We start from the raw sequence: 16,007 nt of genomic DNA on the forward strand, positions 1-16,007 counted from the left end.
AAAAAAAAAATTAAAATAAAGTAAAAATTGAAAATAAACACCAAGCCCTGAAAATATATCCCCTGACAAAATATACAACAACCGCACCCCCGTCTAGTTTTAATTTTTTTTTTTTTTTTTTTTTTTTTTAATATTTTGTATTGTGTACTTTATATTATATATTTTGTTTTTCATTTTCCTTAACTTGTTTCTGCAAGCAAAAACAGATATGGGCCGAAAACTTCCCCACTTAAAATATGCCTTTGATGCGAAAGTTCAAATATGGCGTAGAATTTGGGGAATGATCGAAACATATATTTGATAAATAGAATTTACTTAGATAATGCATATGGCTATTTTATTAAATTTTGACCAGCTTACGTGTTTGAAAATCAAATATTATCATTCTCTTAAAGACTAAAAATGGTTTAACGCCTATGGTTTGCTATACTTTTGCAAACTTTCACTAGGTAATTTTTTACCATAGCTTGGTCCGAGCAATCACTGTTAAAACAGGCTTTAAATCTGTCGTTTCAAACAATATGAAAAACACTATTACGTGCCTAATACGCAAACTATTAAATCGAAAGTTTTGCTAGATAAGTTTAGGCCTGATGTTGGTATGCTGGTTGGAGCAAGATGCACAACAGGTGCTAACAGAGAGGCGTAGACTGCCTTAAGATTTCCGCATTTAAACTTGCGGCGGTAAATACACCCTATTGACACTTAATTATTAGGCGAAGCTTATCGCGAAGTAATTGGTCGCCCCAAAAAATGCTGACGCCGCATTTAAAGCAAGCATTATAAATGTGTCGCCGATATTCTGCCTTGAACATCCCTACTCGAAATGCTTCCCTCCGTTAATTGTACGGGGGGTGAAACTTTATTCACGGCCTTACCTCTTTGTGTATTACCGCGACAATACGATGAATACGATTTGGAGAATATTGGAAACATCGTATTTGGAGAATATTTGCTATTTGCACCTGTTCTGTATGTTACTCCAATCCAACATATCTACACACAATTATAAGTTGTGTTAATAATATAATAACTTATGGCTTTGAAGCGAAGGGGGTTCAAATATGGCGTAGATTTTGGCAAATGATCGAAACATACATTTGATCAATAAAAATTTACGTAGATAATGCTTACGGCCATGTTATCACATTTTGGTCAGCTAGCATGTTTAAAAAGTCAATATTTTCATTCTCTCTAAATGATTTAACGTCTATGGTTTGCTATACTTTTTCCAACTTTTACTGTGTAAATTTTTACCATGCCTTGGTCTGAGCAATCACTGTTGAAACAGAGTTTAAATCTGTAGTTTTGAGCAATATGCAAACACGTTTATGTGCCTAATAAGCCACGTTTTATATTGAAAGTTTTGCCAATTTAAATCCAATAAACGCAAGATTTATTTATTTATGACGCCATGTTATGACGTAGCTTTGTAACGTCGTCGTTAAGAATGCGTTAAACTTAAGCTTTTTGTTGTTGCGGCCCTTGTATAATTATATTTGCTTAGACCTGGTGTTGATACGTTTGAATGGTGCAACAATTACAACATGTGCTAACAGAGATGTGTACACTGCCTGTAGGATTCGCATTTAAATTTGCGGTGGTAAAATATTTTGTGTTGTAAGAGCAATAGGTTTTTTTACTTAGAGAGGCCTCTTTATGAAAGGCAAGTCGCATGTGCATAGTTTTACTAGGCAAGCCACTTCCAACACAAATGTTGCACGCGCGGGACAATAGGGCGCAGCAGGGATGCCAGCAGCCGCCTCGTCGCGACGCGAGCTGGACAAAGCAAGCGAATATGAACGAATTCTGTATGAAAGTTTTTCTGCTGCTAGATGGCTGTCGTTAGCTACAAAGTGCTAAAACGCAATATTTCAGGTTTTTACCCCCAAGCAAAGGCCCCTGGGAGTGCAGCCTCATAAACTTTTACAAAGCACCTACATACCACTCTACGCCATGTCTGAAAATTTGAAGGTTCTACGATGTCTACTTTTTCTATAAAGCTTCGGACAAAACTCGGTCTGAAACATACCATAGGAAACCATAGGAAACCATAGGAAACCATAGGAAACCATAGGAAACCATAGGAAACCATAGGAAACCATAGGAAACCATAGGAAACCAAAAAAGAATAACGGCAAAAACAAGATATGTCCCGAAAATAAATTTTCGGCCCATATAATAACGGCAAAAACAAGATATGTCCCGAAAATAAATTTTCGGCCCATATAAATAACGGCAAAAACAAGATATGTCCCGAAAATAAATTTTCGGCCCATATAATATAAGTTCAGCCTTGCTTTTGTTACGAAATTATTTTTTTGAACGACCTTAATTGGCCTTTTTATCGTGTAGGCGGGCGTTGTTGCCAGCAGAAAAACATTCCAGTTATTTTCTGGTTCATATTGGTTACAGATAAAAGCTTTTACACCCATAGAAAACATTTAGCAAAAGCCTGAAAATCTAGATCTAACTATTTCAGAATTTTTGCCGCCTTTTATTTTGTGTTACGAGATGTTTTGCATTTTGTGCATTATTGATACCATAAGTAAAACTTATACGCCCGATTTACAAATGTCCATTTGGCCGGTCTAATAATTGACTTCGTTGGTAGTTGACGATTTTTGAGTCAATTCGTTTAAAAGGGTTCGTTAAAGTTACATTAATTAGTCTATGAATAAATATTTAACAATTAGATTTATTATGCAATATAGATAAACGTACAGAGGGTTTCGGATTTACTTCGGTTGTTGTGAATGGTACAATAATGTAAAGTAGTTTTAAAAGGCTTACATCAGAGCTATAAAAAGCAAAAGTCGGTCGCAATAACCCATAGAAGCAAACCATAAAACTCGTGAACAAAACTCTTACTTTGTTTAAAGAAAACAAAAATCTGATCAACCAAATTGTTAAATTGTTAATATATTTAGCTATAACAAATTGATTGCCTAGTTGATTTTTGAAGCGTTCTTTTCAGCGATGTAAATCAACCGTCTCACCCTCTGCAGAAAAAAGAGAATTTGATGTTCAAGCAACATAACAAAACGGACATTGATGCATTTAAAGAATGGCTAAAGTTAGAAATTATAGGCTAGGTTGAAATTATTAGGGGAGTTATTGATGAAGTTAGGGGTGGGGTTTGAGGTTGGGTAAAAGGGAATATAGATTTTTTTCTGGCAATTTAGGCTTAATTCCGACAGGTGTGGACTAATTCCGACTTAGACGTCATTACAACTTTTATCTATTAGTCGGATTTTGGTGTTTTTCCGAACTGTTGTTTAAATCTACAATAATGTTGTTGTAATTCCATCTTATGGCTGTAGTCCCTAAAAAGATTATGTACTACTGCTGTGAACTAGCTCTTGGACGAAAATCAGCAATGCCCGAACAAACAAAGATGATTTTCCTTTAATATCCCTGCGGCCATGGTTAACGAAATAGTTAGGTTTGTGGGACTTACCTTTAAAGCCCTTTTGCAGCCCAAAAGTATTTTTCGAATCATTGGATCTAAACGAAGCTTTTGAAGCGATCGAAAGTGCGATGCAATCCTCGATACGCAAGCACAAAGGAAACATGGGAGGAGAGTTCAAGTCTTACCAAGTTGAAAAGGTGCAATTTCTCTATTTACCTCTACTTAATTGTCTGTTGCAGGGATGACCCACCTTTTAGCAGAATGGGCCGGCTAAAAAACGTTGCCACTTTAAAATTTCGATGGGCCGCGAAACCTATTAAATTAAAGGGACGCGTTATAAGTTACGTCATATCTTGACGTCGTGAAACGACTTAACTTATAAACAAACGCTCTTCGAGAGGTAACTCGTGCGCAAATATGCAAGCAAACTCGGCCTTATTGCGCGAAGCGCAAAAAATTGAGTTTACATGCCGTATTATGCCATGATATGACACCTTCGGGCTAATATATTTCCTTTAAACGGTCCGAAAGAAACAGATGTAGAAAAAACACATCTTGCTTAACAACGATGGGTCTTTTGCAAACTCTTTAAGAAAATTGCGAAATCTATGCACCTGGCATTACACTTTAGTTGCTTGCCCAACACCACTTGACCAAAACTTAAAGATTACGTGAAGGTTCTCGAAAAGTAATTAATTACCTGGCCGAAAGAACGCTGACGCCGCACTACATGGCTACATATAAAGAACACAGTAATTGTTTCAATATTATACTTTGAACATCCCTACTGGCGAGTAAATCAAAGAACGTGTCTGAAAAATGAGTTACAAGAAAGTAATTAAAATCACAAATTTTTTTTCTACAAACTAGTTGCTGTTAAAGTTAAATTTTGCAATGTTGTGGATGTCAACCTAACTCTGCGCGGTTTGGCACGAGCATAAAGTTTGCACCTATATAAACTTGGATTACACGTGTAAATTGGAAACGAGTAAATTTGTCAAACCCGAATAGAAAATTTAGGTTTGGCATTGTGATGACGAGAACACAATACATTTGTAATAACTTGTCTGACTTAGGAACAAACAGTATTGCAAATGTAGTTTGTTTGTTTCATTTTCATCTAAACAAAAAATAAACAGCATTGCAAATATATTTTAATTATAATTTGTGACATTGTAGCCACGTCATTGTAAAAATGATCAGTGATTCTGAAAAAATCACACATTGTATTTTGTAGCTAATTTGTAAGTTTTAATTTGTAAAAAAATGTTGCTTGTCTGATGAACATGCAAACACATAGCCTAATGTTGACTACCTGCAATCAGACGAAATGTTTTCAAATGTCAAATATGAAACAATAAGCTCATTGGCAACAAGCCACTCTAAAGCAGCCACTGAATAATTACTCAACAAAACACACCTAATAATCGCCGTATAACAACCAACAACTTGAATAGAACGTCGTAACTTACAGCAACTACAAATCCAGCACCAACTTACCTGGCGACAGGGCCGGATTTAGGTGGCAACTAGGCCATGCCCCCCCATCCCCCCCCCCCCCCCCCCCCCCCCTAAACGAACTATATCAAATTTAAGAAATGTTCGTGCTTTGCGGGAATCTTCTTTGATTTCAAAGCATGTTTGTACTTTACAGTCTAGCGCGGTGTGGACCTATAAGGATCCTTACAAAATGCAATTTTGTCGAACTACTTAATGCATTTCTTTTTCTGTCTGCACAAATCTATAACGTCTCTCGATGTGGTAGTGCTAGTCTTTTTATGTTATACTGCTTCGATATGCAAAAGTTTTGCCAACATAAACCGAATAAACGAATAAAAGAAAATTGGCGCTTAACTTGTATATTTGCACACCTATAGTTCGAGAAGTACACTCTTCTCAAGATATGATGTGGCGTTTTTACAGATTGAACGAGTTGTCAGTCAATCCATGATTGACAAGTACAACAGCTGCAGACGAGAAATATATCGGAAAATTTATGGAGATCTGGACGAACGATTGCTGTTCCACGGGTCTCCCGACTGTCTGCGGATCGCTGAAAACGGTTCATATTACATCACACTAAAGGAAACTCTGCCCCAATAAAATATAAATCTAGCCTGTTGGTTTTAAATTTGTCTTTCACTGATTAGTTTTATGTCTTTCAGTAAAAGAAGTAAAAATTATTATCGTTTGTTAAGGCTTCTCGAAAAGCGAAGCAAACCCAGCTGGAATGTTCGGTGGTGGGTTCTACTTCACTGATGTGTCTTCCAAGGCAAACCAGTACAGTTTGGCGCCTGGTGGGTGTAAATATCACAGAAACAAGTCGTGTTACAGCTGCCCACGCCAACTGTTGCTGTGCAGAGTGATCCTTGGTGCGTTGCTATAAAACTAACAGTGATAGTTTGGTGTTTCTTTCAATATTTTAAGGTTTTGTCGCGCGTTGTATTTCGCGGCAAACCAAAGCATATTACACAGGCAATAAAGCATCAACCGCAACGTCGTAAACAAAAAACATGATTCTTAACTAGTCATTTTGAAATAACTCAAGTCGAACACAAGTCATTTGAAAAATAACTTAAGCCTAATTTAAGTATTTTGTAAAAAAAATAAAAAAAAACACCTAATTTTGAACCAAGTTATTTGACACAATGACTTAGATTAAGTTCAAGTCATTTGTATAAAAAACCTAAAGAAAGTCATTTTGCCCAAAAGACTTTAATCAATTCAAGTCAGTGACATGAGTGCTTACAACAATAACAGCATGAATGTAATATAAGTTACTTGTTAAGTTACATAGAAAAGCCTAAAGTGTTCAAAATTTATATTTACGAAATACCACAGAAAATATATATTGAAATTCTGAAAAGCTTTTGGAAATTTCGAAACATTGTAATGGTAATAAAATGGAGTATTACCGTCACCCCACGTTGTACTGGATTAAATGGTTAATGCAATAACCATGAAAGTTTGGGTATTGGTTAATTGCGTTGTAAGCAAAATTAGTCCAATGCAATACATTGACTTTTATGCAAAAAATCAATTTTGTTTAAGGAAATTCTCTAATCCGCACTAAAGGCGAAAAATTCGACACTGCGCCGCCTGGGTATCATTCTGTGTCTGGTAAACCAAGCAACGAAGGCCTCAAATATTGGGAGTACGTCGTCTACAAAGCTAAACAGGTATAAACATCACGTTTAAATATGCGTGTTTATCAAAAGCCATAGCTTCTAAAGGGGTTGCGGCCATTTTTCCTTTAGGGTTTTCTGAAATGGTACACTTAATACGCGGCCTGTGGTAATGTAGACAAAGCTAATGAAGTCGACAAATCGTAACTGTAATCGCACAACGTGTAACAGTTATCACAAATATTAACTTGCGCTTTTTTTCTATAGATTTATCCGGAGTTCATTATCACCTACAAAATAAAGAAGTAGGCAATGGTTTAGCGAACACAACACTTGAAATATGGCAAACCGACATAGCAACGTTTTACATGTATCCAAGAGTTTTTAGTAATTTTTTCACGGTGTAATTTTTTATGATTTTTTATACATTTTTTATGTCAAACGTAGGTAGAGTGCGGGTTCTTTTCTTAGCGCTGAACCAGCATCGGCACAAGGCGTATAGATACTTTATTACTCATTGTACTGTTTAGATTTTGCCTACATCTATTAGCTTTGTGTAACTATATATGACAATTCAGAAATATCAAATAATTAATGTAATTCGTTGATACTGAATTAAAGGTTGACACTTTATTAACACCGCTGTACTTGTTCAACACCTGAAGGTGCTAATTAATGCTCTAAATTCTAAACGATTAGAGACTAAGAAAAATTACTAAAAAAATTGATTGTTAATTTTTTATTCATTGTTAATTTTTTATTCAACCGCTGCAATATTGTCCGTACAAAATGGTTTCTCTATTCTGTGAAAACTATACTTGATTTCATTCATTATTTTACAAAGCTCTTAAAGAGCGGCGTGTTGGAGCAAAGAAATTAAGATTACGTTATCACAAATAAACGTTTGTATATTAATCAGGTCAGCAACGTAAGTTAAAACAGAATAATAACATAAACAATTTATACATATATCTATGTGTAGTTTATACAGTGGTATCAAAACTGGTAAAACATCTATCAAATTAGACCAAATGTGGCAGGGTTGGCATTCAGGCAAATTACATCATACAAAAACAAAACATATCTTATCAGTTTTATATTAATTTTGCATCGTACACTGTTTACACAAAACAGTAAATTTAAAAGTTGTAACTTCGCAAAACACGTTTTAGGCTTGACAAAACCAGCGTCAAAGCGTCCATTTCTACGTTGTTGCACCAAGATATTTTCAAATATTTTGAAAAACTCATGAAGAATGTCATTTGAATATTTACAGTCACGTAGATTTATTGCTATAATATATACAAAGCCAGTCAGAATAAACGCAACTCCCACACAGTTCATGTCCTTTTACTCTTTTGTGAGGAAGCATTTAGTTTACTAAACGTCATAATTTATTTTCGACGTATATTGTGCAATGTTTCAAGTCGATCTCCATGTTGGTTAAATAAGGCTAAGCGAACAGCCAAAATCCTTTATTTTGTAATAACATGTGACAAACGGAAACACACAATAAGACATAAAAAGCAACAATACCTAAAGCAGAAAAATCAATAAAACCATAGTATTAAAACCGACGACATAATATAGCCTCATACGCAATAATACCCAATACAGAATAAGATCGAAATGGTCTAAATAAGACCTAAATCTGCCGGAATACGTCCTAAATTCATCCGAATAAGGCCTAAATGGCAAAAATAACGCCCGAAACTGTATAGGTAGAGCGTATGCGACAATCGATGCGGTCCGTCTGGCATCGGCCGATTTGGTAATAATGTTTGGAGGCCCTAGTTTGACCAGCGCCTTTAGGGCGCCCCTGTTTTGGCACCGAATTTTTGGTCCTGTTTGGGGTTATTGAGTAATGAGGGTTAGAAAATAGGTTAGGGCTAAATTATTAGTGGAGTTAGTGATGTACTTAGCGGTGGGGTTTGGGGTTAGTTAAAGTGTTTGTTTAGGCATGAGTTTGACCATTTAGGTCTTAATCAGACGGATTTATGACCTGTTCCGTTCTAAACGGCACTACGGCCATTAGGTATTAGTCCTATTTTGTTCTTATTTCGAACTGTGGTGTATTCTGACGTTGTTGTTGTTCTTATTCCGGTCTTGTGGCTGGAGTCCGTGACAAACACAGACCATTATGTCGTCCAACGCATGAAACGATATAAACCGACCGATAACTTGAAACCTCCATACAAGGTAATGGCAGCAAACAGACTGGCGGTGATTAACGCTTCCCGATACATTCCCTTAAACAACGGGTCGGATTCGAAAAAGTCGTCTAGAATGTTGCCGCCAACGTTTTTGTGCGGAAAATCCCGCGTTGGAACCTTTTTACCGAGAAACTCGCACAGCGGAGCCCAGCCTTCCTGTACAGAGTACACCAGCAGCTTGTCTTTGGGGGCGTTCTGGGAAACCAAGTCGGGAGGTTTGAGAAATTAAGTACCAAAGTTAACCCATTCACCCATCCATGAGTTAGGGATATCTGATACCTGGCAGTTTTGAGCGATATCAATCTTCGATAATTTAGCTACAAGCAAGGCACCCGATCTTATTCTAAAACATGGCATTACTGGGGTTAATGAGCAGAATTCATAAAATATTTACCGAAGGGCAGCAGTAATAATTTTCAGGTTATCAGGAAATTAAATTTGGGCGGGTGTTCAGTTATTTAGTAACTTTAACCGTTAAATAACGATTTTGTAACAACAGGTATCATTTAAGGTAGAAAACGATGCCTTAAAAGTCTGTATTATTTGCTATCAGATCCGCACCTTAGTATTCTTGCACAGATACTGTTACTTGGCATCGGGTAACGGCCCTGATAGGACAATATCTTCGATACTTACCATTAATACGTGCGCGTTGTGTGCCCGAACTACCTTTTTCATCAGACTCGGGTTGATCAGGGGTTTACCGTGCCACTGTATCATCTGTGCAATTCGCAACGACCTGCATGCTAACACGCAAGTGACTTGTCTAACACACATTTGTCAATATAAGTACTTTTTTTGGTTTTACAAAAGTCCGGAATGACACGATGTTATAATGCAAAAAGGTATTAAAAAAATAGTTAAAAACACAAGCCATTTTTTTTTGGACTTTTTCTATTGCAATTAAAACGAACCTACATTTTTCACAACGCCAAGAAATTAATTGTCATACAATAACTTCCTATCGTGTTCAAGTGTAAAAAAGCCCTGATACCATTTGGAAGATATTAAAATTTGAAACTTACCGGTTTTCTGTAAGTATGATACGAATCGTCTCATCCCCTGTGAAAACATGAGCACAAATCGACATTTCAAGGAGTTCCAGGCCCGACGTTGACCAATCATACTTCTGAGCCAATCATCCTCATTTTTTCGGATCGTCAGAATAATCTATCATGTTTTAAACACTCCATGATGATGAAGAATTAAATACAAGCTTTTTAGGCCCATACGTATAGCAATTGCGATTAGGCCTATTAGCTACAAGAGCAAAACCTTACTATAATTACCTTACTATAGGTTAGGTTTTGTTATTTTTTGGTTGAGGGCAAATTTTATTAGTTTAACGTTGTCAACTATTGACTTGTTTGCTCTAGCAATGACTTAAATTTGGCAACTGTTGAATTGGACTGGAACTTGACTTAGGCTACTCTTTTTTTCAATTCTTGATCGGGACATCAGTTATTTTACAAAGACCTGACTGGGACTCATTTAAAAGTCATTTCAAGGTGGTTTGTTTACAACGCTGTCTATTAGCAACTCGCAAAAGCTTTGTACCTTAACATACTTTTGCTTCTGGAAAAGCTTTGTGAATTTCGTCCCAATACCAACAAGCTGGTGCATCGGTGACTGCGTCAACATTCTCGAACATTCGACGAAAATCTTCGGTTGTTCCCCCTTCCGAGTAAATTTTCTCCCAATCGCTTTTGTGGTTTCGATAGTGATCGAGAAAATCGTAGACTTCGTATCCCAACTCTCTTAATGCAATCACCATCGTCTTGGTGCCGGTTTTAGGCGCTCCAGCAAGTATGACCTTCATGGTGTCCTATCTTTAATATAATATATTCAAATTTGCGAAAAAGTAATCCGCAAACCCGACCACTTGCCTATTATTATGAACGATTTGGTTATTTGGCCCAATTCGTTCTATTGTCACATGTTTGTCACATTCAAACTTTTTAATTAGAGCAATTTCGGGATTTCGTTCATTGGTCTTTCTACAAGTTGAATTTTTCAACTCAATGTGCTGTAAATACTACATTTCTAACAATATCCGCAACTTCGAGTAGACACGCTTTTTCTCTCACTAAATAAGTTTTATCTTTGTTTTATTGCACTTTTAAGTATATGTAAAATTGTTCTTCTCCTTTACGAACTAAATTGCAATGCCTTGGGATTCTTAATAACAGCACAACGAATTACAAAGTTTTAAAATTGCCTGCTTAACAGCACAACGAATTACAAAGTTTTAAAATTGCCTGCTTGAGGTTTAATATTACCACAAAACTGATTAAAAACGATCGATAAGTCAGGTAAACCTTCATAATACAGAAAACATAAGTACAAAAAATAACTCTTAACTGCAGCAGCATCAGTTTAACTTAAATACAACTACAGGTTGCAGCTAATAGTTTCTTAATGCTATCAGTTGTGCAACGCGAGCACTGGCAAAACCTTTGTTTGGTCAGCCGGGCAGCAGCAAACAAGTGTATACGGCTGTTAACCTTTAACCAAACATGCAGCTATGCGAGTTTCAGACTTCTTAAATAGCTTCTATGGGACAAACAGCTGACAGAGAATAAAAGAAAACACCTAAAGTCGTTTTTCAGAAACCAGTAAAATCGCTCTGCCCTGTTTGGTCTCTACAGCAAATGTTTCCTTTTAGCCCAGATGAGCAGAAAACAAACCTACTATGAAAACCTGTTTTCTGAATAAATTTGTGTTTTTAGACGTGTTTTTTGCCAAGGTTTATTTTTATAAAGCTTCTTTCTTGATTTTGCAGATTGAAGTTGGCTGCTAATTGTGGTGTTGATTTTAGTGAGTTGTTTTTTTTACTTAGACGCTAGGCTTATAAAACTCATCCCAGTAAAGAGAATTAGGCACCTTCACCGGAATGTTCGCTGCGTGGTTTACTACAATGTTACAATTAATCAACCTAATCCACCAATAGAGGCGTTGCGTGAGTCAGATGAACAGTCGCGAGCTCGTTTCTTTTATAATATGTATCCGTTTTTTTAATTATATGTTTTTGCGCATATTTGGCGTCGAATTATTTGTCAATCGAATAATTCGGCTTGAGGTAAACTTAGTCAATGAAAATAGTCTGTTTTTATTTGTAATTACCTAAAATACTGGTAGTGAGAGGTCCTTAAACATGTATTCTTACAACTTTAAATTTGAACTAAAAATAGCGCTTATAGGTTACAACCAGTGCTGGGGAGCCGGAGCTGGAGCCCGGAGCCCGGAGCTAAGCATTTTCTCTGGAGCCAGAGCCGAAGCCGGAGCCATTGTTATTATTTTTGTGGAGCTGGAGCCGGAGCCGGAGCCGGAGCCATTTTTATTATTTTTGTGGGCCGGAGCCATTTATATTATTTTTGTGGAGCTGGAGCCGGAGCCGGGGCCCTTTTTATTATTTTTGTGGAGCTGGAGCCATTTTTCAATTTGTGGTGCTAAAGCTAAGAAATTATATTTTGTTCCATCTCCAACGTTAGTTAGCCAAAAGCAATTTTGAAAACTTGCCATTGAATAAGTGACTGGTGGCACCGGAGCTGGAGCCGGAGTCATTGGGTGTGTGTTTGATGGCTCCGGAGGTGGAGCAGGAGCCAAAGGATATGAGTTTTACTACTCCGGAGCTGGAGCTGGAGCCGGAGCCAAAGGATTGAGTTTTACGACTCCGGAGCTGGAGCCGGAGCCATTTAATAATTGCCTGAGCTGGAGCCGGAGCTAATGCTATTTTACGGTGGCTCCCCAGCCCTGGTTACAACCATGAAGCATTTGCTACAACTTTAAATTGTGAAAAAAAAAAGAATTACAAATTTTAAGGGGAGCTAGTTATGGACCAACCCGAAACAAGTATTTTTATGATCGAATATTGCAGTGTGTTTTGTAGTAGGCTACTGCTGTTTTTTAAGTCCAACATATAGTGGAAAAATAACGTGTTGGTACGATTGTACCACTAACTCACGTTGCAATACGCAACAGCAACTGGCGCTAGATTAAAGGAATTAGTTGAGCAAACTTCAACTCAATTACTTGCGATAATATCATAACATGGCTATGGAACTGTCCGTAAAGCCAGATATACCACCAGTCGCAAAACGGGTTATGTATTAACGTGTGTATAACACGGTTCGACATGCTTCAAAAACGTATGTTAACCCACAGACAAATCACAGCCCGGTCTGGAAATTTACGACGTCTCAAATATTCTGTATAAATACCTGTCGCTGAGCCAGACAAAAATCCATTAGAAAAACGTTCGTTTTGCTTTACTTTGCTATTGCACCTAGACATTGAAGTGCTACTGACCTACTGTGCTGTATACGCCTACTTCAATAAACTGCACTATTGCCAAGTCTGGTTGTGTCAAAATATACTATTTATATACCTCAACTTGATCCTATTTGAAGGATAGATGGGATGATTCGCAGAACAACTTACGATATTCAAAATATATATTTATTAACGTTAAAAACGTATATAATTACAAAACGTTATAGTTTCTATTGCATTTGTAAAAACATTTTTGCTAATTAAACGATCTGCTAAATGAGTAATGATAATGTGCGCCGAAAAGTCTTGTTTTAAGGACACGAAAACTATAGACGTTTTGTGAATCTCTTGGGAAAGTTAGTAGCTTATAGCGTAAATCCTGTCCATTGTGAGTAGAGTCGTAGGCATCTTCCATTCTCTAGAAAAGCTTCGATCAGCTTAAATTGATCTGCCAATAAACCATAGATTTCTTTCCAACCGATGTTGTTGTTCCCACTTGGGGGAAATATCTTTATCTTTACCATCCAAACACGTTGGTCTTCGGTTTCTTGGTTCGGAATTGAGTTCATTTTTATAATTTTTGTATTTTTTTAACGAATGTAGCTTATTTTTCCGTAATCGGTTCAGGCAAGTTAAGCAACAAGCAAAACTGTCAGGGATTTTTCTTGCATTAGCCATCTTAAAAACAAAAGTTACCAGTCCATTATTAGAGTTCCGGTAAATATCACTGAGTTGATACCTTCAGGTCAAACTAGTTAAACAAAGTAGGCTATCACTTAAAACCTTTTCAAAAGTTTTTGACAAGCAAGTTTTCTTCCACCAGAAAACCGAAAAAAATTTGTATGACGCAATGGACTATTGCATAAATGTATGCCTTGGTGTAGGCCTACATTTTTTCTGTTAATTCTACTGATTCTTAAAATAGCGTTGTAAAAAAATACGAAAATAAAAATTCTCCGGAAACACCGCGGTACACCTGGCATTCTAATGTTACTTTATAAACGTTAACCTCATATTCACTGCATTTTCATAGCAAAGAATTGATTAATAAGAAAATGTCCATCACACAAGCAGAATCTTTGCTCGCGAAATTTGCGTTACTTCAAACACATCAGTCTTGACCAGTCTGCAATATAATTGAATTAAGTTCGTGCTGAACGGTGTCACGATTTTTCGAACAAAGAATCTCGTCGAATGGTAAGCAGCGACAACTGCAGAGCTGTAGGCTTTTGCCAAATGACGTTTAACAGCCACTTTATTTCCTTTCAACTTCAACCATTTAAAATGCGAAATGAAAATCGCACGGAAACGCGTTTTTGAATTAAACCGTTTAAATACTTTCCTGAAACGTCGTATTCATATTTTATAATAATTTGGTCTCTTCTAAAAAAATATATAGTGGTTTGCTTCTTTGTACGCGCCGTTTAATATCCCGGTAAAAAGGGCTTGAGTATGGTTCATTTGCTTAAAAAGAGTTTTACGGCAGTAAAACACACAAGATTAACGTTATAGTTACACTTTAATTTAAATTATACATAATTGGGGCCTTTATGAGACACGGGACTAAAATGCATAGGCTGCTGACTAACATATAGGTTGGTTTGTATTTTGTTTTGGTAATATATAGGTCTGAGACTAAAGTTATGCAATGTGTGAGTAGAGGTTTGGTTTGCCATTTTTTGAATGGGCAAACTCCAGGACACGTGCCTGACTGTTTAGATAAGCGTGGTCCAACCAAATGCTCGATTCTTTTTATTGTCCCACGAACAAATTGCTCAGCCACATATTGCTACATTTGCTCTATTTGTATTTCGTTCAACTGTGTAAACGCATTTTTAAGCCAACTTTAACCATGTAAACGCAATTTGTTTAGCGCTCTCGCAGTTTTTTCGCCCTTCTGCATATCTTGTTTGATTTTATAGTATGTTTTCAGCATGAAGGCTCCGTATATTATTGTCTCCTTTTCTTTGTGTCTACAACCTTCAATTTCTGCCAAATCTTAGTCTATAACGCTATATAATGTGACCATTGTATAACTCGGAGCACCTATCCAACATTTTTAAATAAATAAACGCACTGTATGCCGTTTGAGTTTCGTGAGAACTTTATGACGTTAATCAATGCAATTATTCAGGCGTGGAGATAAAAATGCTAACCTTACCAATACGTCGAAGGTTGTTTATTTATCCAACTGAAACCAAACAGATGCAGTTTTTTGATTAACTTGACTTTAGTTGCATAATTGCACACCAGTTCTTTCAAGAACAGCACGTTTTGTAAGATTACTCGAATTATGACGTCACATGTAAGATTATATTTTCCTCCCCCAATAAATCCTTGATTATCCCTTATCGCTACGTTGGCCCGCTGTATGGAACGAATTGCTTCTGTTGGCCCGCAACAAAATATAGTCGAAACACGCTGGTTTGGAAAACCACATGTAAGGGTTGTTATATATTGCAACAAGGAAGTAATAGTGGCTACCTTAATCTATTGAAATTAAACAACCCCTTTTTTGTTAGTTTAACTTAAATGTTCTCACGCGGATGCAAAGTATAACACTGGCATTCACATACGTGAGAAATCTAGACATATTATGGAAACTTTTTTCCTAAACACTGTCTTTGCTGAGGCCCAAATAAAAGTATTTTTTGCATTTCAGAATTTAATGCTTTTTTAAATTCACACTCTAAATTAGAATTTTACAACAATTGTATAGTAAAACGATTTGTTTCCTATTCTACCTACGCATGTTCACTATACTTTTATGCTGCGTTAAATGACTTTTTTTCTCTTACAAAACAAAATCTGTCTTGTTTAATTACAAAAGAAAGTAAGAGACACGTTCTACCTTTACATTCTGCTAACATGTCAACTAACCATCACCAAAAAGCAGCAAAATGAGCCTGTAGCATATATTTTAAAGGTACAATCAATTCTTTTCCAAACAAAGTATTAATCATTAAGACCATTTCCAAACAAGTA

At 36.5% G+C, this 16,007-nt stretch overlaps 2 protein-coding genes across 2 annotated transcripts; one reads left to right on the forward strand and one right to left on the reverse strand.

Annotated features, from left to right (window-relative positions):
• Window positions 1-3,067: 3,067 nt before the first annotated feature.
• Window positions 3,068-6,846, forward strand: LOC146133433 (poly [ADP-ribose] polymerase tankyrase-like). Its single transcript, XM_083397747.1, has 6 exons — window positions 3,068-3,076; window positions 3,469-3,609; window positions 5,336-5,474; window positions 5,611-5,784; window positions 6,464-6,591; window positions 6,805-6,846. Exons 1-6 carry the CDS (start codon window positions 3,068-3,070, stop codon window positions 6,844-6,846), a joined length of 633 nt encoding a protein of 210 aa, XP_083253873.1.
• Window positions 6,847-8,675: 1,829 nt separating this feature from the next.
• LOC146133434 (uncharacterized) lies at window positions 8,676-10,569 on the reverse strand. Its single transcript, XM_083397748.1, has 4 exons — window positions 10,318-10,569; window positions 9,776-9,920; window positions 9,387-9,496; window positions 8,676-8,945 (listed from the first exon to the last, which is right to left on the reverse strand). The coding sequence occupies exons 1-4, from the start codon at window positions 10,567-10,569 to the stop codon at window positions 8,676-8,678; spliced, it is 777 nt and encodes a 258-aa protein (XP_083253874.1).
• Window positions 10,570-16,007: the final 5,438 nt, after the last annotated feature.

This window comes from Ascidiella aspersa, chromosome 9 (genome assembly GCF_963924565.1).
Source record: "Ascidiella aspersa chromosome 9, kaAscAspe10.2, whole genome shotgun sequence".
Classification (NCBI taxonomy): Eukaryota; Metazoa; Chordata; class Ascidiacea; order Phlebobranchia; family Ascidiidae; genus Ascidiella; species Ascidiella aspersa.